Here is a 26,464-nt window from a genome sequence, read left to right as displayed (position 1 = left end):
CACATCTCTTCCAGCTGATGGACAGAATCTTGGATCCTGTATTGCTGGCCACTGTGTCAACACAATACAAACACTCTTAACACCCTTGTTTTCAGCCTGCATTTCCTCAGCCCCTGCATCCATCTGCACCAAGAGAAACACAGCAAACAGCAGAAACTTTTTGAATATCTTGATTAGCCAGAGCAGATGGCTAAAACACGATAGATGTGATTCTATTACCAGGAACATTACAGCTTCCATTTATATCACTGAGATCGGTGTACAGATCTGAGGGCAGAGTCAATGCTAATGTGCTGGAGACTGTCAATATTTAAGCAATCAAAGGGAAGAAAAGTTGGATTACCTATTGTTTACATTTCAGTAAAACCTAAAAACCCCAATCAGTTGTCATGGTCTCATGGTACGAGGTGCTGTACACACTGCTAACCAGGAGAGGAACCGGCTGCAGAGAATTTGCAAGCTGTGTGTCCGATTGAACGTGGCAGGCTAGGAGGTCGTCACTGCTGCTGGGTGACAAGCCCATGGTGATCATATCTGGAGGAAGGGACAGATTTTCTGTCTGGAGGAAGGGACAGAGTGCACCCTCAGCAAGTTTGCTGATGATACTAAACTGGGGGGAGAGGCTGACACACCAGAAGACTGTGCTGTCCTTCAGAGGGACCTGGACAGGCTGGAGAGGTGGGCGGAGAGGAACCTCAGGAAGTTCAACAAAGGCAAGTGCAAGGTCCTGCACCTAGGCAGGAATAATCCCATGCACCAGGACAGGCTGGGGGTTGACCTGTTGGAAAGTAGCTCTGCCGAGAAGGACCTGGGAGTGCTGGTGGACAACAAGTTAAACATGAGCCAGCCGTGTGGCCTTGTGGCCAAGGAGGCCAAGGGGATCCTGGGGTGCATGAGGCAGAGTGTTGCCAGCAGGACGAGGGAGGTGATCCTGCCCCTCTCCTCAGCCCTGGGGAGGCCTCACCTGCAGTACTGTGTCCAGTTCTGGGCTCCCCAGTACAAGAGAGACATGGCACTCCTGGAGAGAGTCCAGCGGAGGGCTACCAAGATGGTTAGAGGGCTGGAGCACCTCTCCTCTGAAGAAAGATTGCAAGAGCTGGGCCTGTTCAGCCTGGAGAAGAGAAGATTGAGAGGGGATCTCATCAACGTGTACAAGTATGTGAAGGGGGAGTGTCAAGAGGATGAGGCCAGCCTCTTCTCCGTGGTGGCCAGCAACAGGACAAGAGGCAATGGGCAGAAACTGAACCACAGGAAGTTCCATCTGAACCTGAGAAAAAACTTCTTCACTGTGAGGGTGACAGAGCATTGGAACAGGTTGCCCAGAGAGGTGGTGGAGTCTCCTTCGCTGGAGATATTCAAAAGCCGTCTGGATGTGATCCTGGGCAATATGCTCTAGGTGACCCTGCTTGAGCAGGGAGGTTGGACTAGATGATCTCCAGAGGTCCCTTCCAACCTAAACGATTCTGTGATTCTGTGATTCTGTGATATCAGCTCAGGCATTAGCACCTGATGTTCAGAAGCGGGCAACATCCTGGCCTCAAAAGAGCAGAAGCAAGTTCAGCGAAAAAAGCAGAAGTGGGCAGCCTGGCCTGTATAGTTTGCAGTATAAGCAGTGACACATCCAATAGTTGCTTTGCTCACAGACAGCTCTGCGATAACGTGTTTTCTTTTTATTTTGGAAAGTGTCACTAACACTAACCCGGTGGGGGTTTCTTTGGGTGGTTTCTCACCAGTTCTGCATCAATGGGCTTGTCTTCCATCATATCATTTACAATACCAGGAGCTGTGAGATCCTGTCTGATCTCTGGTCCATAGCAAGCTGCTCACTTTCCCCACACACACGTCTGCTGTGTACGATCTCGGGCAGAGCAGTGAACTTCAATGTACAGAAGAGCAAACTGTGCCCTAGGGCAGAAACGAAGGGTGGCTCCTGGGCCCCTTGCAGTGTCAAGGCACTTAAAGACAACCTAGCAGTAAGCCTGATCATGTGCTGTAAAGGGAGGCAGAAAGCTGAAGTCCGTTGTAAGAAACTACCTTCCTGACTCCTCTGGTAATCAGTTTAACCTGAGTGCAGGCAACTGCAGAGCATCTAAAGGAGAAGCATCCTCAGAGCTCTGTTCCTCTTGTCCTCACCTGCTCTCCCGCTACGGCTGGTCTCTGCAGCTCCATGGGAAAGCAGGAGGGAAAACAGTACCATGACATAGCAAGAGAAAAACTATTTCTTGATGTTTGCAGACAGCCCTGAAGCATGAGATTTAGTCAAATGACCTGGGAGAGCCAGAGATGAGGATGCAAGGCCAGCACCGATTGCTCTAGCCATGCAGTCAGTAACTCTTCTCACACCCTGCCCCCATGCACAGAGGCTGCTGAATATTTCTTAGTATCTGGATTAAAACAGGTCGTTTCAATGACACTAGAGAACTTCCTAAGTACTAAAGATGCAGATACCAACCTGTCCCCTAAAAGTGTTTCCAGCAACCTCTTATCCTTACTGCTTAGAATGATGTCATATTTCAAATCTAAATTTGTCTGACCTCTAACCATTTCATCTTGCTACACCTTTCTCAGAAGGATGGAAATAACCCTCACTTCTGCTTTTCTCTCTATGAAAATGCCTTTACATGGTGATCGTCCTTGAAAGCCGCCATTTAGCTAAACTGACTTAAATCTGTTTTCTCTGCTCTTGTCTCCTTCTGGAGGCCTGCTTTAAACTCTTCCCAGTATTTGATGTCCTTCCTGAAAGTAGACAATACCACAGACAAAGCATTCCACATACAGTGCTGTCAGCACTAATAATACTCTGCCACGCTACTAATAATAATCTGACTCATAAGATAATAACAGCTAAGGATTGCATTAGACTTTTGTCCCAAAATGGAGCTGAAAGTTTCTGTGGAGGTGGTGGTCTCTTATGACTCCAGTCTTTATGAAGCTATAGAAAGGACTTAAGCATCAATTGAACATACCAGACTTTTAAGCTAGCTAGCTCAAGCAACGATTACACTAAAGCCCTGACACCATAAGAACAGCATGGGATATTTCATTTTCTCAGGTGCAGTACAGAGATGCTCTAAGGTCTTCTTTTGCCCACCTCTTTCCTTGAAAGACCTCCAGACAGTTGGCGTAAAATGTCCACTTGGGTCCTAGGTATACTATTGTGCACTTTGATATGGCTTCTGTTAGACTACAGCCATTTATTCCAGTGATTCTGTAATATTTCTTACAGTCTGGTCAGCCACCATGTCATCTGCAAACTTTCTCAGCAAAAGTTTTATACCCTGCCTGAGAGAGCTGATAAACACAGCAAGTAGCACTGTAGCCAGAGTGCGTTCCCAGGAGCCAGGCTAGGGGTGGCTCCATGCACTGGCACCTTCGGACAAGCACGTGTGGAGACCTGTCGCAGAGCCTGCTGGTGAGGCCCTGGGGCTCAGGGTCCTCGCCTGCTACCCCTCCTCCCGGCCGGACTGCGGCCCCAGAACTGCTATTTTCATCCCTATCCCATGGGAGAAGGGCATGGATCGCATGAGCGTGGGTGGGGGAGGGGAAACTAGGTATGCCCAGGCACATGCGTGTGCATATCCATGTGCGAGGTTGCCCACGCCAATGTGACCACGTCCAGTTTCACACACCTTTTCACATGACTGAATAATCCTATAAGGCAAGAAAAGAAGCAATTTGTTTTGACAAAATCTATCATGCATTAAACAATAGAAACTGAGGTTAGTTATAATTTCTTAGTAGGATTTACAGCTCCATTATTCCGTCAACAACTGACCTCGAGCAATCCAAATACTTGCAGTTTCCTTGTTCACACCTTTCACCGTTCACTTCACAACTTTAGAGCCAGTTCTCAAGTTCTTGGGAATTTCTCCAGTTTTTCAAGATTTGTAAAAAATGAGCTCGAGTGGCTATAGTTGTTCCCTAGCTGGTTCCTTTAATACTCCTCGGTGTAAATTATTCAGGCCTGCTGGTGTGAAAATGTTTTGTATTAGCAGGTGTTGGCTCACATCTTCCTTCATACAGCTGGCAAGCTTTCTACTACATCTACAGTACTGCACACATGGCATGGATACCTGCTCTGCATTTATTCTTAAAGACCAATATCTAGTGATTGCTTTCCATCTTGTCTCCGTCACTGTTTATACTTTCACCATTTACATGTATGTCTCACTTACTGATTTTTTTGTTCCTGATATATTTATAAATGCACATTTGTCTGTCATATAGTGACCTTTGATATTTTGTTAGCTCCTTCAGCTTCCCTTATCAGACACCTACATTTTTAAACTCTGATATTTGCTGTCATTTACGATTGCTTTTTTTCCCATCTGTTGTATATTGATTTTTTTAGATTATGCCTTTGAGGTTTTATCACAACTCCACATTTTCTCTCAGTCAGAGAGATGGGCATTATTTTGCCCTACACAGTTTTGTCAGGGCAAGGTAGGGAGGCAAAGGAAGATGTAGGGGTCAACTACTTATGTGCCCCTAGTATCGCCCATTTTACATTTACTTTCCAGTCAGTTATACTGATGGCTGGTGCTGAGAAATGTGCCAAGCTGGAGTACTGGCTGTGTGTAGCAGCTCCCTGCTTTTGAAGTCAAAGGTTGTTTTTAAAATAATGGGTACCATCCCTTCCTCAGATTACATGTCTCACGTCCAATTGTAAAACCTGCAACAAACTGCTAGGCTGGCCCTTCTGAAATCATTGACTTGGGATCGGGGCTTCATTCAAAGGCTTGACTGATGATCACCCATTGAGAATATTTACCCTATGTACAAGGGGCACTTTCTGATAAGGAAAACGTTGTCCACAGAACTCCCACTATTTCCTGTACTAACCTTCCCATCCATTGTTTTCCGTATATACAGTTAATTTGTGAAATGTTTTGTGCTCTGGACAGTAGTGATAACCACTATTAACTGGTTTCTATTTAATCTCTCCTTCCCAAGTATACCAATGTAATTTAATGTTGTCTAAAACACTCTGTCTCTACTCTCACTCTTTGACCTGAGTTGTTCCTGGACTGAAATTCTTACTAATTCAGATTCCAGGATGGCATAGCAGTGTGCAGGAACATGGACTGAAATTTGAACTCAGACTTCAAAAAGTAAAAACTATGCCACTTCCATCACTGCACCTTTATTTTTTTTTCCATTGAAATGTTATTTAATAGGAAGAGAGAGAAAGCAGACAGTACCTGTCAATGTATGCAAGACTAGCCCGTTAGAGATGTCTTTGTGCGCATGTGCAATTTACTAAAGAAAAGATTTTAATAATAGATGTTACCCAAGAATCATGCATAATAATCATAATATTAACTAAGTATGCTGAAAGCAGATAGACCCAAAATAGTTTGCAGGAGTGCATTGATGAGTTAGACAGTCTAGCAATTTTGTGGATTTATTTTGTGGATTTGTCTTCAGAACTATAAATATTCATAGTGTTCATGGTGGAAACAATAAAGAAAGTTTGGGCCACTGTATTTCTCATAAATTTCTTCAGATATTCAGAAAGACTTTTTCATTGCTTTCAAAATGGGACTTTACACTCAACAAGACTCCATATGTTTCATTTATGCAGTCTTCACATAGCATCAACTTTTGCTTCATTGCTTGAGGCTTTTTTTGTTCCTGATATATTTATAAATGCACATTTGTCTGTCATATAGTGACCTTTGATATTTTGTAGGGTAATTGAGCCAGTCCTTCAGATTATGTAGGCAAAACAATAATACGATACTAGTAGAACATAATTACAAATTTTTAACGAGAAGATTTTCATTCACTATGTTCATAGGCCAAGACCAGATCAAGGTGCACACATTAAGCTTACAAATGGGAACTGATGACTCTGAGGATCAGATGAACTGTGAATTGTGCAGGTTTTCTTCCTCTTTTGGTTTCAGGTGGGAACAGAAATATGGGGACTGACTGACTAAAAGGCTGCTCTTTCATCATTACAATAGTAAGCACCTGCAATTTTAGGAGCTCATTTTTTAGAGCTGGGAAGAATGCAGCATTTTTACTTCACAGTAATCTACATGGCTATTTTTCTAAGACTTCAGTCCACCCCAGCTAATCTCTGCTTTTTATTTAAATTTCAGGTTCACATTAGCCCAATATCTCAAAATAGAGCTCAGTTAAAACAGATTCAGAAGCTTGAAAGTGGCTTTCTAACTTCAGAGAAAAACAGAAACCATAAAGCAGGTCTGCAAGACGATAAAGCTGTCTGCAAGCCTGCTGCAGTCTAAGCGATGGAGCTGGTAATGAAGCAAGGACAGGCAAGCTTTCAGAAATTTTGTTTGAACAGTTTTTAAGGCACTTGTTTTTTTCAGACATTTTACAAATTCAGGAGTGGGGGCAGGATGTTCTTATGTAAATGCTCTGTAGGAGATAGTAATGGATGATATTGTTCAGATGAAACGTGTTAACTCTAAAGTACTCCTGCAAATCCATTCCAGAATGGCAGAATCCCTTATGCCTGCAGGAAGGATGGAGAGGACTTTTTTCTCTTCAGATATTTCTCGCCAATGTGTTTGCAGAGCTACAGGGTCTTACCGTATGCAACACGACTTCCAATTTGCCTTGGGAGGGAGGTGGAGGGAAGAGGTTTACCTGGGGGAAGGCAAGTATCTTTGGAAGAACTGTGAGAAAAAAAAGGTAGTGCTCTATGAGAAAGCCTATTCCAGCCATTTTCTCTTGCTCCAGTCCTACTGCAGCAAAAAATGAGGGAGAAGGAGTTATGAGAGCACCTTAGTGCCTCTTTTTAAGGTGCTTTTAACAAATGAGAGGGATATACGTAAATACTGCTATAAAAGCCTTGCTGTCGTACTGGGTCAGCAGGAACATCCCCAGTGAGCTGCCTGGGTGAACACCCACTTTTCCCTCAGTTCATGGTCACAGAGGAACTATTACTACAAAAGACACTAGTGATTTTAGCTGAAATTAGGGTTTACTGACCTACCACTTGTAAAGATGGGTGATAGCTCCCAGCTTAAAAACCCCATCTTGTTATTCATCACTTATACCTATCAGACACAGAATGAGGGCTGTTGAACAGGGAATTTATAGTAGCTTTAATTACTGACAGAAGGGAAGGGGGAAAAGCATCAGTATAAAGCCATCAAAAAGCATAAAAGCAAGCTAGGCTGCCTACAGCACCAGCTTCCCCGCACAATATAGCATTACCTCCTTAAAAAAGCAAAAAGCAGAAAGTGAGACATATGGAACTCAATTAATTTAAAATCCAAGGAAACCACCTGATTTTCCTCCTGAGCTTTAGTTGTTTAAATTTGATTTTTGTGACTGATGTAGCTGGCAGCAAGCAAGCAGATGAAGGTGACAGGAGGAAAAACATGAGGGACACCCTGGGGTTGCCTGTTTGGGTACCTTCTTCTCCAGCATAAGAGCAAAAGCAACCCCTTGTATCTCTGTCCTTAGGAGCATACAGGCACTATGATTCTGAGGGCAAAGTCCATTTATATTTCTACCGATGTATACCTTCTTAGCTCACTTGTGGAGCAAAAGACCAGCTAAAATACTTTGCATGAGCCGAGAAGCTGCATCTAGGGAACTTTGACATCCGTTTGGGGCCTTATTTTGATCTGTGTCTTTGGAGAATATATCTGGAACTATTTTTCTTGTGACAAAAAAGCTTCTGTGTTTATATTTAAAATTGTGTCTTTGGGACTAAGTGTATGATATTAAGCAATGTTTGCATAGTCAAAGTTGGAGAGTACACTTGGTAGTGTTATCGTTAGTAACATTATAATTAACACAAGGATAGTGGCACAGCTTTCCACAGTTTCCCTGACATATTAACCTCAGTGGGAAAAATACTTGCCATATAAAAACCTTGTGTGTGTCACATTTCAGCAATTTATAGTCATTTCAGTGGTTTCAGTTATCCACTGAGCACAAGAGAGATTCTAAGAGACAAATATAGGATGTTTACCAGGATTCAGTGATGAAGCAAACACTCTTTGGGCTCCTACTAATCTCTTTTGCCATGCTTTTTTCAATTCTATGTTTATAACAAATTCAGTCAGAAATTGAATTCTGTTGGCTGGGATTAGGCTGAGAAATGACAATGCACCATACACTATTGAATTCTTGTGTCAAAGACACTACGCTGGGTGAGGCTTTTTTAGGATGCCCAGGTAGCACTGGGCCAGCCCCTGCCGGCCCTATCTCCAAAGGTGGAGGAGTCAACATTGCATTGCACAGTGCCGGCCTTCCCACAAGTCCTTTTTGCAGCTTGAGCCACTGGGCTGAAGCAGCTCCATGAGCAGGCTCCTCCTCCAAGGCTTGGAGATTGACTCTGGAGAAGAGAAACTGTGTCCGAGCTGTTATGGCAGGTGGATTCCCCTGCAAGGTGAATCTGAAAAGCACCTTGGGGAATTGCTTTAATCTTCCAGAGCCTTGCAAAGAGAAGTTCACCCTTGGCCAAAACTCCTGGCCAATACTTTGGAGGTTATCATGTTATTATATTTATTGCATTTACGGTGGATTTAAAATGATGGGCTGATTCTCTTTTTTAAAGCCCCAGGTGTAATTTGTTTGTAATGGCAGAAAATGAGGCCTTGAAAAATAGAGAATACCAACATCTGTCCCAGCTAGAAAGTCATTCATAGCTGCTGTGTGCAAGGCTGGTAGCAGCCTAGCAAGCTCAAGGGGAACACAGAAGACCAAAAACTGAGCCAGAGGAAAGATCAGCATCTCATTCATATTTCCAGCCAAATCAGCAACCCAGTCATTTTCACTCAGGCAATTTGACAACTAGAGAGAGACTGAAGTTAACACAAGTTCTTAATTGTATCATTTTTTATTCAACTGAGTATTCAGAAGGCACATTTTTCTTTTTAAGCTTTGGCCTTTATTGTGGGACACAAATCATATCTTTGGTTTCTAATCTTTTTTAAGAATTTCTTTAAGAGCAGGTTGACAAAGGAGTTCAGCTGAAACACAGCAGTATCATACAACAGCTAGAGAGAGAGAGATGGAATGGGAGAGGAACCAGAGGTGAAAACCCCAAGGCCATGAATGGGTTCATTGCAGACAAGCTGAGAGTGTAATGTGACACACACTCTTAGATCTTATATTACTGCATGGGTTGAAAATAACACTGTTGTAAGAACTTTGCATAAGTGCTCACTTTGCTGGCCACGTAGGTCCATAACTCCACTGAGGTACGTGGAGTTTCATCAAAGTTTCCTTCAAAGTGGATTGAATTATTCAAACACTGGAAGCTAAGTATGGGAAAGTTAAGTACCTCAGTCTCACTCCTACATTTAACCATCTGAAATTCCCTGTGAAGCTAGTCTTCTCATTGACGAGACTTCCTCTACAGAAAGTAGAAAGAGAGGCAACTCCAGAGGATTTACCATCCAACTCCTCTCAGACATCTGTTTCGGAAGTGGAGGAATTAGTGCTGGAACTGCCTCTCTCTCCACTGACTATAGCAGAAACATAGGTAGATGCTCTGCTCTCAGATAGTTTTAGTAGAGGAGGTGCATTGCACTCCCATGGTCTAATGCAGATACGGGGAACTGGATTCAATTCATCTAAATTCAGTCAGCCATAGGGTGGCCATCCACACCTGTGGTTCTTACCCTCCACCTGGACTTTTCACAGGAGACAGGGTGAAATGCTGTAACACTAACTGATGCTGAAAGGGTTAACACCTGTTTGTTGGAGATGCAAATGGCATGGATTAGACATTGCTTATGTCTCACGGGGGTGGTCTACCACAGAAACCAGGAGCGTCCAAGACTGAGTTCATTGCTGTGGTGCTGATCATAACTGATATAATTGTGCAGAGCAGGAAAAACGGTGCTTAACACTTTGGGGGAAAATCTCACAACTTTGCCTACGCACGGCAAAACTTTCCAGCGATGGCCCTGGGGAGAGCAGAGGTGTCTCTGCAGGATTGGGGGAGCCTGCTCTCATGCGTGTCGGACCAGCCATTTAGCAGGAAAAGTAGCAACAGCTCCCAGGCCAGAGCTATTCTTTTTTTGGGGTTGTTGGGAAGAAGTGGGCATGGAACTGATGTGCAGTGGTAAGGGAAAGGGAAAGACTAACTCACTGAAAAAGAAGGGGCACTGGGAAAAGCCATGGAAAGCTTGAAATAACATTTGACACAGGAGCCGAAAATACAGATGCTGAAAAACAGGACTAGCTGCTGCTCAAAAACAGTCCAGCTTGCTGCAATTCTTAAGAAAGTTTAAGTAAATTGTAAAATTCAGGACTGGTCCCCTCCTGAAAGTGGTGTGGAAAAGTAGAGGAGTACAGATATGAGCTCTGCTCAGTAAACAAGATGCAGCTTTTTCACTCTCTGAGCACAGATCACAGGAAGCTCTTTCAGAGGCTCCCTAGCCTCAGCTCTGGGAGATCGCCTGTGCATGCACCAGGGTGTCCCCGCAGAGAATAAACTTCTGCAGCCAGAACCAAAACTGACATGGGAAAACAGGGCAGTTGAAACATAAGCGGGAAAACAGGGCAGTTGAAACATAAGCTAGAGAGAGACTCATTAAAATAGCAGTAATGCAGCTGGAAATAAAGACTCCCACTAGGTCAATACTGACCAATTAAGCATTAACACTCAGATGAAAATAAATTACTGAAGATCTCTGAGTAAGTTAGCTCACCATAAAGTAAGTCATACAGATAGTCAGCAAAATAATTTGATTCAGTTGTCAGCGTTGCAAGAAAACATTTACCTATGTTTTACCTTTTACCCGTTTACCATGTTTCTATGTCTGAGAACCCACATTTTCAAAACCTATTTTTCTAGCTTCTTTTTTTCCGGTTTATCTTTTTGTACTTTTTACCCCGTGATTTGGGTCTATACTGAGCCCCTTGCAACTAAAACCTTTCATAGATCTTCTTTCTATCTGTTGTAGCAGGCTTTGTAAAATAAACTGAATGCCTAATAATCAGTGCCAGCATTCTTAGCCATTTGTAATTATGTTCTTTCAAAATTATATTGTTCGGAAATGCCATCTTTGATTAAAATGTACTAATAACTTGCAATGGATTCATTTTCTGACTGTCCCTAATCTATTTATGTTCATAAAAATAAAACAGAATCTCTCTTTCTCTGTATATTTCAATTCATTCATGTTACTGGAAATTAACACTGGAAAATATTCTCTCAGCTGGCTATATTATAAATAAGAAATCACTGAAATAATTATGTTAATATGCCATGGTGATAAGCATGCAATAAGCATCTAGAGAAATAGCTTTGAATTAACTAAATTTATTGATACCTTGACATGCAATTTGTTTCCTATTTTATTTACCCTCTTTAAGGTTTACTGAAGACATTCAGTTAGCTAGTGTTTCTGTCAATAATACATAAATGGTGAATCAGATTATAATGTGAGCTATTTTAGCTGCATTGTTTTAGTAATCTGCCTCTCTCTTCCATTTTATCACTGTAACAGTTGTAACACCATATTTATTTAGATGCTGTGATTTTCTTCACCTGAGATGATGATCTTGCTCTGGAAGATTGTGCTTTGTAGTATGACACCACTTAACCCCCAACTTCATTGTGCAATTTAAAGCAGTGCTAGGCAAGCATGAAAAACACTGCATCTGGCTACTCTAGCTGTATAGCTGCAGTAAAGGGGAGAGCTTGGCAAATAAGCAGTTAAACAAAAGACTAATGAGCACAATGTTTGTAGGCCGTTAAAGGACTGAAAAACATGTATGCTAGATACCGGTGGGATCATATAGAGAAACATCTGCAGCTAGGGAGATGTCCAGATACAATCTTTAAATATAAAGTTTACGTGTATATGTTTATGCATATATCTATATAAATATATGCATATAAATACACATAATATTCTAAAAACACATACATATGTACAAACATACACATATTTACTTATACAGAGAGAGACTAGGTGTGCCAAACAGGGTGTTTACAACTAGAGGTTGAATGTATGCTTGTCCTCTAAACGAAACAATTCTGAAAAAAAAAAGTATGACTGATTCATAAAGTCACCTATAAAGTGATAAGCTTTAGGGTAATGCAGACTATAGTATACAGGGCACCAGTAACACGTGTATGCCATATCCCTGGAGCTTGCAGTCGAGCTGCTGGGCGCTTAGATCCTGGTGCATGCTGTCGTGTCTCGGGCAGAGCACTACGCTCACTACTCCCGCTCCTGTCTTAGGGCCCATTTCAGCTGAAGAAAGAGTCAAGACCCTGGAAGGAGCTGAGAAACAGACTGTGGAGCAGCCATATGGGTGTCGGGCATGTACACTGCCCTGCCAAAAATGGGCCAGGGCAGCTGAGAGTCCAGGGTCTCGGCAACCTTGTAGAGCGGACAGAGCCCTGGACTGGCGGACTGGCCCAAGGAGCCAAGTGAGCCACAGCCAGTGTGAGGCGTAGATGCTTGAAAAAGCATCTGGCAGAGCAATTCACTGGAAATAGAAAGATCGTAATTGTTCGTACCGTAATACGATAATGAGCCTGAATAATAATTTATGAAATTATGAATTTATGAAAGCCATAGATATTTCTTCCTACTGTTTTTTTCTGGAGTTTTCCTTAAATATATATGTGAACTGTAATTTATTTGTAGTGTACATTCCTGCCAGACCAGGGCTCCTTTGCTATTTGGTCTTCCCATTCCACACATCAGGTTCAAATAGGTTTACTTCTTTTATTTTCTTGGATTCTAAAACACAACTTTATGAAAGGCTGACCTTGTGAAAGACAAAATAGCAAATCAAAAAATGTCTTCACGTATTTAGCATAGCAAGCAATACTTTTCTTCAAGCAAGTCAGTTAGCAGCTTTGACTGCTTAGCCTGGGTGTATTTAGTTAGGGATAGCTGACAAATGCCAACTACAGCACCAAACAGCAATTAAAATGGGCAACATGGCTCTTTGCAGCTTGCGAAAACATAAGATTTGGCTTGCAGAAGGCTGTGTACTCACAGCTCTAAAAGAAATACGTAGCAATATCTGCAAACTCAGTAACCCCTCCAGTTTCCCTGAACAGTGTTCTGCAAAAGGAAGTAAACTGCCATATGCTTTTCAAGAGAACCCTATGACTACGCTTCCTGTCTTAATGTTAACTGGAATGCTACATATTCATGTTAGGCAGCACTGTGCTTTGTCAGATCAATTACAAACAGAATGAACATTTTGAACAATGAACACAAGAACAATTACAAACAGAATGAACATACGTGAAATTGAATGAACTCATGTCAGGTGACTCTACTTTGCATTGAGAAATTCATCAAAAACAGTGAAATTTAAAACACTTTAAAAAAATTAGCAGTCTTGAGTAAAAATGATTTTTGTATGCTTCTTATAAATGGAAGGAATCTGTGAATGACAAGCACAATTACATTGCCCAGGTATTTTAACTGATCAGTGTCGAGGTCGGTAAATGATTTCTTTCTTCTTTTCTTAGGTATAAAGCTATAGTAAGACCAATGGAGATCCAAGCATCCCATGCACTGATGAAGATTTGTGTGAGAGCTGCTATAATCTGGATTGTTTCCATGTTGCTTGCCATTCCTGAAGCTGTGTTTTCTGATTTGCACCCCTTCCATGACAAAGGCACTAATAAAACCTTCGTCAGCTGTGCTCCTTACCCACATTCAGATGGGCTACATCCCAAAATTCATTCAATGGCATCATTTCTGATCTTTTATATCATTCCCCTGTCTGTCATTTCTGTATATTACTATTTCATTGCTAAAAATTTGATCCGGAGCGCTTACAACATCCCTGTGGAAGGAAATATACATGTGAGGAAACAGGTACAGATTTTATTTTCCTCAAAAATTCACATTCCTTGTGAAGTGGGGAGTTAAGAGTGTGCTGAAGTTTGGGCTGCACAGAGGGAAAATTATATTAGGATAGCATGCATCTCTTGTGCTAATTTTAATAGACTGAATGAGCTTAAAGGATCAAAACAAGTGAATATAGTCCTGTCATGGCACAACAATAAACAGTTAAAAAAATCTTCTTGTGTCTCTAAGTTCAGAGACTTTGGCAATGTGGTTACCATGGCAAACACAGCAGGAAACTCATGCCAAAGTCTGGGTAGGTATTGACTAGGATACAAGAAAAGAGGCAGAGCTAGGGATGGTGTTTTGAAGTTAAAGCTGAGGAGTTACATGGAAGAAAAAACTCTCAAAGTTGCTTTATTAGGGAGAGGATCTTGGATCAAATCTTGTTCTGCAAAGTGGTTCCTCTTCACGCAGAGAAAAACGCTGGTTCTGCTATTCAGTTCTCAAGAAAGAAAAAGCAGAAGGGATAAAGCAGTAGCACAGCGAAGGGGTGGAAATGTAGGAGGCACCTTGTGTTCCAGCTCTCCTGGAGCAGGATGCACTAGTTGGTCAGGCAGGACAGTGGGGCGCGAGCCTGCCCGTGAGAGTGGCGATGCCTCTCCACACTCGCGACGACTCCAGCTGGCCCCCCAGGAGCTCATCCTGCTGGTGCTGTGCAGTGTTCAGGCACCAGTACAAACTGGAGAGGGGCAGGAGAATGAAGACACGGCGCGGAGACATCAGGGAAGGAGGACAGAGCAGGACAGTGTGGGCTTTGTTCTGGGGCCATGGTGTTGGGTCCTCACAGCAGCAGCGCTGTGAGGTCCCCACGGGTGTGCTGCAATTACTAGTTTGGTGGGTGGTGTGATCTTTGCAGTATGGAAATCAAGGCCAAAGTCTCAGGAGAAAAGAAGAGGTCTGTCTTCTCTCTCTGAAACGCCTCAGGCATGATTCTTCTTCTACAAATGCCTTTTTGTATGATCTCCAGAGAAGAGTGATGTTGGACAGAATAGCCTGTCCACTTACTTGCCCTCTAATAAGGCACATTTCTATCAATCTACTTCTAGTCCAATAGCTAGTAGCTTCAGTTTTTACTTTAGACAGTCTTTGATTTACATAACTAGGCCTTTTTCTCTGTCCTAATGCAGCCTTTTAACATGCCCTTTTCACCCTTGTAACCAGTGATACCTGTGTTTCTGTCACTCATGAATAAGGCTTTTTACAAAGCTCCCCTAACCGTCCTGCAGCAGAGCTATCACTCAAGGTGACGCAGCTGGCACCAAAGTGTAGCAAGTGCACTGTTTGAAAATGTGTGATTGAAAGTGTGTGAGTCCTGCACCAAGTGAGGGGAGTTAGCCCTTATTTAGCCAGTCTAACTCCATGCTTTCAACTGGAGGCTATTGGCTCTTGACTACTCCCTTTGTAAGCAACGATAGAGAAACAGAGGCATCTCCAGGAGGAAATCCAAATTCTACATGAGCAACTGGGTATTTCAGGTCACTGCTCAAATTCGAATGCATTTGAGCCTTGCGCTTGTCTAACTAAAAAAGTAGCAGTAGGATAACTTGTTTCTAAACAACTTATTTACCTTGACATATGCCCTTCCTTTCAAGTGAGGAGTGCTTCAACTTAAACTAAACTGGCACAAGCCATTCTTCAACTGAATGAATGTCCATATAACTGCTCCAAGCTGACATCACCACCTTAGGCGGCCCTAACATAATCTTCTCATGTGGCCTTTTGGTGATAAGGTGAAACAGCAGGGATGGAAAACTGTGTTTTCTGCCCATTAATTGATGTACAACCCACGAAATCCTTATCCTTCTTCCTTTATGAACATGCATAAATCTTTTTCCCATACAGGTCATTTTTTATGCTGAGTCGACGACTGTTTTGATTAGAGACAGTAAAGTGAGTAGTAAAAGCAGCCCTTTCCTCCTTTGGTTTTAGGGAGAGAACTCTAAAGAAAGCAAAAGGACAGGCTGCAGTCTAGCACCGTCAGTCCATCATCCAGTCCTGCAGTGCATTCGCGAGCTATAGGTCTCCATCTGAGATAACTAGTATTGATTTCTTTATTGTGTTGCTTCCTTTCTTTATAGTGCAGATGTGGCTTCAGTAGCCCTGTATCAAATTAAGGATACATTTAAAAAGAATATATGGTTTGGCCGTGGAGAGCCCTTTCTCAAAGGATTTAATTTTCAGCCCGCTCTCTGGAGACATTATCATCTGGTACATGTCAATCCTTTCTGAGCTCAATGGCTAACTTTCAGTCAGTGCCATTAAAGGGGCACAAAATAAAGTCAAAATGGGCTTGCCAGGTCTCTCCTGCCTGCTCCCTGCTTGCTGCTGTCCTGAGCAAAGATCAGCTAATGTGAGCTGCTCAATTTCTGATTTACTTCTACAGCTTGGGAGCTGAGGCGCAATCTTTCAGGTGAATAATAAAAAATGGGCAGCGGGACTTATTAGAGCTGCACATAAAGCACAGAATCTGCCCCAAGCAAGGCACACTACCAGCAAAGCAATACATGTGATTGTGTGAACAGTGGTATATTAAAGGGGGAGGTGGAAATCCTTTAAAAAAGATTTTCTGGAAGTTTCACATTTTGGAGACCTCATCTTCTGACTTTTAATCAAGGAGAATTTTTCTCAGAAAAAATAAACAGGACAACTTTGACCAAATCCTGCATTACCCTTTCCTATCCATGTTGCCCTTCTCTGAGTTATTCTCACCTTGGCCATAACTCCTGCTGAGTGATGACTGGGAGCAGCCCAAGAGCTTGACGAGGTGCCACGGCTGCATGAACGCAGGAGCAAGGTCAGGGGGCCCTGTGGGCGTGTGGAGTTTCAGGCTACTGAGATCACACTCAAATACAGGGAGCAGGTGGCAACAAAGTACACAAAAGTGTCTGGGAAGAGGTGCAGAAACTACCAGACAGGAGACCACGACAAAGCCCTGAAAAAGCAATGGTGTTATACTTGCTGTGTCTGCAAACTTCTGGCTGTGCAACCCTCCCAGGGTGCAGTGTATTTCAGCAGGTTTTTCTGGACAACTCTGTCCGTCCCCTTCTTTTGTGTGACCTCCGGCATTCTTGATTTCATTGGGAAGAAATATGTGTTTTCCAGTGGCGTTGTTACCTTAGTGTGCAATGCTGGTGAGAAAAGGGAAAGTATTGTTTACCTCAGCTCACCAGTGTTGAGCAATACCTTTGGGTTAACTCCAAGCCTTTACATCTAAATAAAACAAAAGGGTGGCTTGTCTGTGTGAAGGCTATATTGCGTGCTAGCTGACATTGTAAAAACACATCTTCTTCTACTGCAGCTCAAATTTTGCTAGAGGGACGGTCATCAGTCTCTTCACCACCTACATCACCTGCTCCTCATGGCCCCAACTCTTTCAGCTGAAGGGTCCACCTCTGCACTGCTTTGTATCTCTAAATACAGAATTTCCCATTTTATTTTCTCCAGTTCCTTTGGTCTCCGGGTGCTGCACTTGGTCTCTGCAGGCCATGAGCAGTTGGCAGCACATTTGTGTACATATACTACATGGCCCCAAGGCATAAAGTCCTGCCTCTGGGCTCTGTGAAGTAACCCAGGCCCCTACCCCAGCAGATAATTAATGTTGGCATCTGCACTTTTGTTACCTAAGACAGGGTTTTACTAAGTGACTAGCCATTTGAAACTTATCTCTAAACAGGAGAAGAAAGATTGCATTTCATTATATAATGAATTTGCAAAATCACTTGTTTTTAAGGGAAGGGTGGGTGAAGAAAGGCAAGGAGGGTCCTTAAGTCTCTGTTCACCTGCGGTCCAGTTCCCCTGCTGTCATTGTGCCACTTTTCATACATTAGCCCCTAAGCTACCACACTGGGAAAAATAGTCAGCTATCAGTCGAAGCGTTGCTAATCTACATTTCCCTTTGTTCTTCCAGATTGAATCTCGTAAGCGCCTGGCTAGGACAGTACTGGTCTTTGTGTGCCTCTTTGCCTTCTGCTGGCTTCCCACTCACATCATCTATTTATACCGGTCCTACCACTACTCGGAGGTGGACACTTCAGTGCTGCATTTCATTGCCAGCATCTGCGCTCGGATCCTGGCCTTCACTAACTCTTGCGTCAACCCATTTGCTCTCTACTTGCTCAGCAAGAGCTTTAGAAAACAGTTCAACAACCAGCTGTTCTGCTGCAGAGCTCGCCTCCTCATCCGCTCTCAGAGCATGGCCAGGAGCACCACACGAATGACCTCCCTCAAGAGCACCAACCATTCCCTGGCTACCTTCAGCCTTATCAATGGCAACCATGTCTGTCACGAAGGCTATGTCTAAAATGCATTGTCAGGAACCAGGCAGGACATGCCTAGTGTGAAAGGTTGGTTTTATTCTGTGGGGCTGGGGAGCAGCGCACACACACACACACACACACACACACACCTACACAAGGAAATCTGTTGTGTTCAGAGACCTCAGAGGAGCTTGAAGCATCCAGCTTTTCACCCTGGGCTGAGGCATGTCCAGAGCAGCAGATCATTAGTACCTGACCACAAGATCTCCCTGGGATGGGCTGTGTCCCTTCAAAACCCACTGCCTTTAATGAAGGTGAAGAGAGTGCCGTAAGATCAAATCCAGTTCGGACCTGGAGTTTCTTCATCAGTTTCTGCTCAATCCCAGACTCAGGCAGACTTGCAGCAGTGGTAAAGACCATACAAGGGGCACAAAATTTGTCTAAATGGTTGCATCTACAATTCATGGTATAATTTATTTTGAAGCCAAAATAAATCTACTTAAATAAGGTAAATAATTTTACAAAGGAGTTCTATGTAGGTTATTTACAGACTTTTCAAGTATTTATTAATGTTCTGAGTACAGTATTAATTCACGATGTAAAAGATATCAAGAGTTTACTGGGGTATGTTGGTGCCCCATCTGAAATGAGCGGTATCTTGCACTGCATCAATGTGAAAGCAGTAACATGTGAATAAATGTGAGTTGGAATATGTTTACAATTTTAAAATGTGTGAGATTTGCCATACTGCAGAGGAGACAGCACAGCATTTTCTAAGCATCCCTATTTTACTCTTCCTGTCTTCAAGGTGTGAGATAATGGATGTTTCACCACCTAAGTGGTAATGCAGATTTTCAAGGTGATTGAGCTAAGGGCAAACAAGTAATAGAAAATGAAGCACAGATATTTTTTCATGCAGTAGTGCTCTGTAACACTATAGTTGCTCTGTAAAAGCCATCAGGAGCACAAGGTCTGATCTCCAACCAACAACTTTTTCCTTCCATCTTCATAGAAATCTATGGAGATAGAGTGACAAAACTGACTAACAGAATCAGGTCGTCTCTGCTTTTCACTCAAGAATAGTTCTTTTTCCAGGTATCAGCTATTCTGGAAGTAGGAGCACAATGTCCTGCAGATAACAAACTCTTGACCTGCGTGGGCTATAGAACAGGCAATGAAGTTACACACCTGATAAAGAAAGCTGCTGCATATGAGGCCAAAAAACAATCATTGTAGTAGAATATTGAGTTTTTAATGGGCCTCATCCTCTTCGATGTTGATCTTTTTTCTTCCCACGGCAAAAGAAATACGAAAGCCAGTAAAACCTTGCCGTGGGCATGCTCTGTGAAAGTAAAAAAAGTCGCGAGTGCACTGTAATCGTGCCTAACCTTGAATCTGTGAGTGCCCAGGGATGCTGGTGGGAACTGCAGTCTCTAGGGACTGCAAATGGGCTGTTATGTGGAGGGCAGAGCTCTGAAAACTTTAACTCTTTTTATCTTTGAGAGCAGCACCCTCCAGATAGGTTCAACCAGCAGGTATGTGAGGTGAGGATGTGGCTACACCACCACGTCGATCTGGCCTTCCTCCAAGCTGCTGTGAAGAAGGGCATTCCTGCCCCTGGCCCTGGCACCCTGGCCACTTTCCCCTGCATCTATCCGTTGTTCAGACACGAGTGCTCCCACCCCTGATCATCCTGAAAACTAATGTCGTGCGGTTTTCTGGGTTATTTTACAGCTGAATCGATTCCCCTTGTTCAACTGACTATGTAGCTATGGCTTTAAGTTCAATTTACTGAGCTATATGAAGTCTTCTTCTACTACAGTTTTCAGCAGAAGGACACTTTCCCTGAGCTTTAACACTGAGCCACACAGTACCAGAAGCTCCTAATATTACACCCAGTGGGTGAAAATTTTAGAAAGAGTTTGGCTGAGTTTCAAGATGTTTATGATGTACCAAAATGAGAAAAATTTATCTGGCCTGAGGTATTTTTATTAAACATTTCCTTCAGCCTTGTAACAATTTAGGTGAAGGTAAGCTGAAATAACATACTTCAATAGTAGTCACACTGACTACACTATGTGATGTGTCCTCCTGATTGGTAACGAACAGCAGATTACTGTTGCTTCAGAAGAGATTTCAGTAATTTCTGAATTTTTGTTTCTGAGGGAAAGGGGGAAGCAAGAGCTTCAATCGGAGCAAGTTGCAACTATGAGGGAAGGAGCATCAGCTACAGCTTCCTCAGAGCTGAGCATTATTGCTCATGGACACGGCCTCCCTGAGCAAGATGTGACTTTGAACCCAGCAGAATTATGAAGGTACGGCACGGCACGGTGGAATTAAATAAGTACTATTAATCGCACCTTTTTGTTCCTAACTGAACAGAGTTTTTTGGCTCTGATTTCCCCAAAATGCAACTGCATGTGTCCACATGTGTCACAGGCTTACCATTGCTTAATTTTCTTATACTCCTTTTCCCTTTGATTTTAGAGCTGATTGATTGATAGGCAAAACTGTGGGGGGCTGTGGAGTTTCCAGCTGAAGTGTTAACCTTTTGTAAGAAGCTGAAATACCTACAACTTCTTTTAATTTTCATCATCTTAGACCAAGCCCTTTCAGATGAAAATAAGAGTGTGAATTTTTGTTGAAATTCTTCAGTTTACTCACACCTCCCCCCTTTTAATATCTTTAAGAAAACTAGGTGGTTCTATGAGAAAAAAAATCAACTGAAAAAAGTTTCCTGGTTCAAAAAATATTTTTGCATATATTTCACAAACTTGCGTTGATTTTTTTTTAATATCACAGAAAAAGCAAACCTGAGGCAGGGATCATTTTTATTTCATTCCTGTGTTAAAATAATAAAAAAAAAAAATGCGGTGGTTGAGGTCAGAAAAGAAAGAGTTCAAGAAAGTTTTCTGAAATATCCTGGCATGAAACTGAAATATTTGAAGCTATAATTGATTTTTTTTCTTTCTCGCTACTTGTCTCATTACCCTGGTTTCAAAAACACAATGTACTTATTTACACTTCTGCAACAGTCTAATCCTTTCCCTAAATTTACGTCAGTGTTTGCTGGTACACCCGCAACGTTGATTCTTTGAACCTGGAGCGTTCTCTGCAAAGTTTCTCGTGTTCGATAAATTTTCAAAGAACCTGAGATAAATCCCCTGCCTTGGCAGGTGACTCCATAGACGCATGTTCTCATATTTCCCAGTTTTTGGAAACCTCCCGGTCCTGGATCTATGAGCCGGAGCCATGCAGCTCTGTCCTGTCCTACACATGGTGGTTGTGTAATGATCCTCCAGCTGCAGAGCGTAGGTGGGAGAAGAACAATGTCTTGAGCAGGCTGCTGTATGTTGCTCAGCGGGAAAGTATTGCTATTTACTGCAGTGGCACTGGGCTAGCTTCCTAGGTCAGAAGTAATGTGGACCAGAGGGTTATTAAATATATAGTTGCCCGTTAGATAAATCATTGTGAAATATGAAATTAATATTTAACAGGAAAATGTTGAGTAGGTACGTCACTACCTCCGTGCCTTTTCAGGAATAATTAAATAGTGGGGGAAACATTGTGCAGCACACCATGTTCTTCATTAGGAATTTGAGATTTCTGGGATTCCTGAATTCCCTTTGCTCTCATTGAACATGGTGGGAGGTAAAGATGCTGAGTAAAACACAACTTTCAGCTGTTCTTGCTTTAGTTTAGAATAAATCAGTGCAGTTTGGCTCCAGAATGATCGCTCATAAGTAAACTTGGAAAATCTCTGCAAAGAATCAAAAAGTAAAGAAACTTTCTAATAATGACACCAGTCAAAGGTTTCAGTCATCGCTCTCCTTCCGTTCTGTCTACAAGGTGCATTTGTGTTGCACTATTTCCAAATATTGCCTTTTAGGAAATGTTTAATTATGGAAAATTGAAGGTGTGTGATTCTGCTGCATGGCAACAATAACTGTAAGCAAGCAAAATTATCACATGGCAGAAAAGAGGGGTTATATTTTAGAATGCAAATATTTATCTGAGGCAGAAAAAAACCTACAAAATACTGCATGAGGTAATTAATTTTTCTTCTTTTAAAAAAGCCAAAAGTTTCAAGGACTTTATTTAACCTAACAATAAAACAGGGAATCTGTTATTGATATGTGCAATACTGACACTCATAATGAATTTGATTTGTGTGAAATTAATGTCGTAGCTATGAAACAGAAAGCTGACATTTTATGCATGGTTTGGCACAAATTTTACACCTTATTGCTCATTTTTCTGACAAAATACAATTTTTTAATGCATTCAGTTGGGAAAAACTGTGTTTTAGCCTTCTTTAAAGGCAAGAAATTCAGTGCTGCTTATTTGAGCAATAAGCAATCCCCTGAATGTTAAATGCATGGCCTTTATTGTTAGTACTAGGCATCATGATGATAACGGGGTAGCTTACCTGCTCCATCCTGGGAAGCCAAAACAGGTGCTGTGCCTATATGACTCTTCCATAAATCATCAGAGCTCTCTTATATTGCCCTTTCCAAGAGGAATGAGGCAGCAATTCAAGCAGGTAAGGGAATATTTAGATGGCATTATTCAAAACTGAAGGCTTTCTGCTCCTTTACTAAATTATTTTTGCTATCTTTAGTCTTTTTTCCTTTTTTTTAAATGACATCATCTTTATATAAGTAGCTATCTTTTAAGTTTGAAAAATGCGCGTGTCAAGAGATAGCTGATTTGGATCTTCTGTAAATTCATATTTATTTAGCATCAGAAAAAAATGCTTTTGGTGTAAGCATGTGGTCACCTGGTTACAAAGTGTATTTTAGTTTGGATAGCTCAGCTGTGCTCAGTCTGCAGACATGCAGCAGAAAGAGCTCAACCAGCCTGTTGTCTGGGCTGTTAAGCCAGCTGTTTCAGAGAAGTACTGGCTCGGTGGAAGGTGTCCCACCAACCTCTGGAGGGTGAAGTACTACTAGGATAGCCCATGGGCCAAACTCGTCTCCAAATCCCACTCCAGGCCCCTCAAGTGCTGTTAGCTTGCATCAGCATTACAGATCCCATATAATTTATTTCTCCTCTGGAATAGTTTCACTAGAAAGCCTGAAGTTTAACCACGCGGATCACCTTTAATCCTGTTAGCATGATTGGTAGTGATTAACAAAGAGCCCCAGAGCCTTGAAATTAGTGGACCTGGATGTAGAATTACGCTTAGCCCATGAGTCCTTACCCAGCTGGGGCATCTGTGTAGGTCTTCCCCCAGAGGGGAGAAAAGAGGTGGTGGCACAATAAATTGTAAAGTCCATCACTGCTGGCTGTCTGGATGAGTACCTGCCTGCCTACTTTGCACTTCATAATAATTGATCACTTCAGGGGCAACTGTAAAATCTTTTAAGAATAGAGACTAAATACCACTCTGCTTTATGCCAAGATTATCAATGAAGACTTTATCTAATTTCATATTAAAATCACATCCAAAACTCATTTTAAAAGTGCCTAATTGCTTGCTTCTGGAAATAACTACTTCAGAAGATTTCTGTGATTAGTTTGACTATTTCACCATAAGTGGATATAAATTAAAGAGAACTGTTCATACAATTCTTTTGAAATAAAGGTTTTAATCTATCTTAATGTAAATTAATTATGCTTTACGCTAAAATGCTTGTGTTATGATGAACATCGTTTTGCTACAAAGTGCTGCTGCGTGTTTTCAAGACCAGTCAGTCCCTTAGGTCCGTACAGTATATTGCTCTGAAATTCATGGTTCTGGCCTTTGTACCAGCACTTTTAACCCTAGAGTCAAACAGCATATTACTGCTGTTCAGTTCACCATAACACAGAAGCATTTCACTTGTCTCCTACAGTTGCTTTTTAGTGGGAGGTGGACACAAGTCTCTGTGCTATGAGGCAGAGAACAATGATTATAACACCTGCCTAGCGAACAGGTTTTTCGTCCAAAGGGTTCAAAGCGTTTTTCCAAAAAAAAAGTGATGTTTTCATCTGTGTTTTATGGCAGGCCTAAAACAATGCCAAAGAAAGTAGAACTGGCTTGTCTACCAGCCCCGGAGGTCAGTGACAGAGTTGAGCATCATCCCTGGGATAGGATGCTTGTTTGGGGCCCCCAATCCCAGCGCCCCATCGCCTAAGGGCACTTCTAGGGGGTCACCCCTCCTGTTTTGGACACCTGCCTTTGTACAAGACAAGGGGCCTGTCTCTCTCCGTTGACCACCCTTACCAGTTCTAGATGACTGGCTCAGGCTAGATACTTAATTTTTGAATGGGTAACGTCAGCCAAGCTAAACCCCACCACACCTGCCTAGCCCCAGCCTGTGCTGCCTCCTCACCAGTCAGCATCAGCATCCTGTGCAAGGCTGCAAGCAAAGCCCAGGTCTCCTGTTCTTACTAGCTGCTGCTTGTATCCCTGCCAAAATCATCCCACGGCCACATCAGTCAGGCCATTGAGGCAGTTTACAATGAGAAAGAGGCTTTTTCTTCTCCTTATTTGGGTCATGCATGTGCGTGTCCAAGATGCAGACTTGGGCACGGAGTCATCCTGCCTAGCTGGAGGCACCTTACTGAGCTGCGAGGAGACTTCTCCAGAGCGAGGTTCAGCCCTCTGCCCATTTGGCTGGCCTTCTGGAGCTGTCTAGCCCCCTGTAGGTATTATAGAGGGAACCTATTGTGAATACACCCGTAATGGCAATGTTCATACTTTGGGATGAATCTGACCTCTTACTCAAAGCTTTGTTATACCATAAGCGTGCCTAGGAAGGGCCAGAGAGAGCAGCAGCCTGTTTCCCCTGTACCATGTGGTTACTCACGTAGCAGACTGAGTGGCAGGAAGACCCAGCAGAAAAATGCATTATTCCCATGGGCTCACTCAGGAGAAGACACTAGCAAATCCAGAAAAATCTCAGACCACTCTCACGTCTACAGCGCTTACAGTTCTGCTATCTATGCCACAGGTTGAAGGTGAAGGCCAAGATAGGGCAGCTTATCACAGACCAACGGCTAAACACTGCCCTTGGTCTGATGTACACGAATATTGTATTGACCATGTAAAAGACAAACTGTGGGAACAAAATAATTTATTGATGGCCAAAGGGAAATGTCATGCACTTAGGGAAAGCTGGATGTTTTTTCTCACTGTCAGTGTTGTATTGCATTTCTGGAAAGAGGTGAGCTGTGCTGTACAACCTAACGGACAGAGGCCAGGTTGCAAAGAAAACCTCTCATTTTTCAACTTCCTTCACTCAGTAGTTGGGAGTCTCAAAGAGCAACCCACCTCGTTTCCAAGAAACACAGCCTTGTCAATAATAGGTGAGTGCTGGACTCCAGAAAGGCATTTCCAATTCAGTTGGTTGCTCCCAGAGCAAAAAACAGCATGTGCTTCTAATTGTTCTGAATGTGCATTTAGGACCAGTTGTTGGCAGTCCAGAACGAGCCAGGAATCAATTCAGGAAGCATGGTGATCGATCACCATGACGCACACTTTAGCAGTATCTTTAAAAGACCATACAGTATTTGCTTTTTATAAAAATTATGACAGAGAGAACCAGTTACCTATTATAGATTGCCTTTATCAGCAGTTCACTCTAAAGACAGCTGAAAGACACAACCCCCTTTGTATCATTTTGCAAGCACGTATGTATAAAAGCTTAGTTATGAACTAAAACACTGTACATATTTCATAAAGTATATGTAATTTTAATATCTCCTCTGAACATTACTTATTGCTTTGTAAAGTAATATATGTATGCATTCAGCCATCTGTCTAGAATATAAATGTCTTGAATTACTGTGTACAGAGGCAATACAGTTTATTTTACTTGAAATATGCTTTGCTTTCTCTTTCCCAGATGCTATGTAATCTGGTAGGAAAACCACTGAAAAATAATTTTCTTATCAAATTAAAATTTGCCTAACTGTTAATGTTTCAGCTCCCTTGAAACAACTTTTAGAAGAGAATTTATAAAAAAAGAAGTCAAAATACTGAAACATCTCTGTTCTCATTTGGGTTTTTCTTGCCTTTGGATACATTTTCTGATTTCATAGACCACTCTTAAAAATGCTCATGAATGGCCTCTATAGAAATATGGACTCAAATTGAACACTCTTTCAAAAGGTAAATATTGAATTACACAAAGTTTATAGCTAATAAAGCGTGACAGATGAAATAACAAGCCTTCTGTTGCTTTTTAGTTAGAAGAAACCTCAAGTGTGAAAAATGCGTTTATTCTCTGCCTTTTTTGTAAATTGTCGAGCATGAGAAAAGTTTATCTTCTAATGACCAAATAGATAAAAGCAGAGGCACTGTCACAAGCCTCCCGGGAAATCTCTTTTCCCTCTGTGAGTGTTTAACCTGAGTCCAGTTTGCTCCCGTGGCAACATTCTGGACCAACAACG

At 42.3% G+C, this 26,464-nt stretch overlaps 1 protein-coding gene across 2 annotated transcripts in view; it reads left to right on the top strand.

Moving 5' to 3' along the window:
- The window catches only part of GRPR (gastrin releasing peptide receptor), an 82,690-nt gene that overhangs the window by 5,948 nt on the left and 50,278 nt on the right, over window positions 1–26,464 (top strand). The window contains exons 2-3 of one of the 2 annotated variants that reach the window (XR_011136341.1): window positions 13,445–13,796; window positions 17,737–20,400. Coding sequence is in view for 1 of the 2 variants with exons in the window: in XM_009669209.2 (XP_009667504.1) it covers window positions 13,445–13,796; window positions 17,737–18,129 (745 nt within the window). In the remaining variant the exon portion in view is untranslated. Of the gene's footprint in view, window positions 1–13,444; window positions 13,797–17,736; window positions 26,154–26,464 lie in introns of those variants that run through there. The other variant, XM_009669209.2, reaches the window with a different exon arrangement.

Source organism: Struthio camelus, chromosome 1, assembly GCF_040807025.1.
Source record: "Struthio camelus isolate bStrCam1 chromosome 1, bStrCam1.hap1, whole genome shotgun sequence".
NCBI classification, from domain to species: domain Eukaryota; kingdom Metazoa; phylum Chordata; class Aves; order Struthioniformes; family Struthionidae; genus Struthio; species Struthio camelus.
Note: the sequence above shows the minus strand (reverse complement) of the source record. Positions and strands in the feature narration are given on the sequence as shown.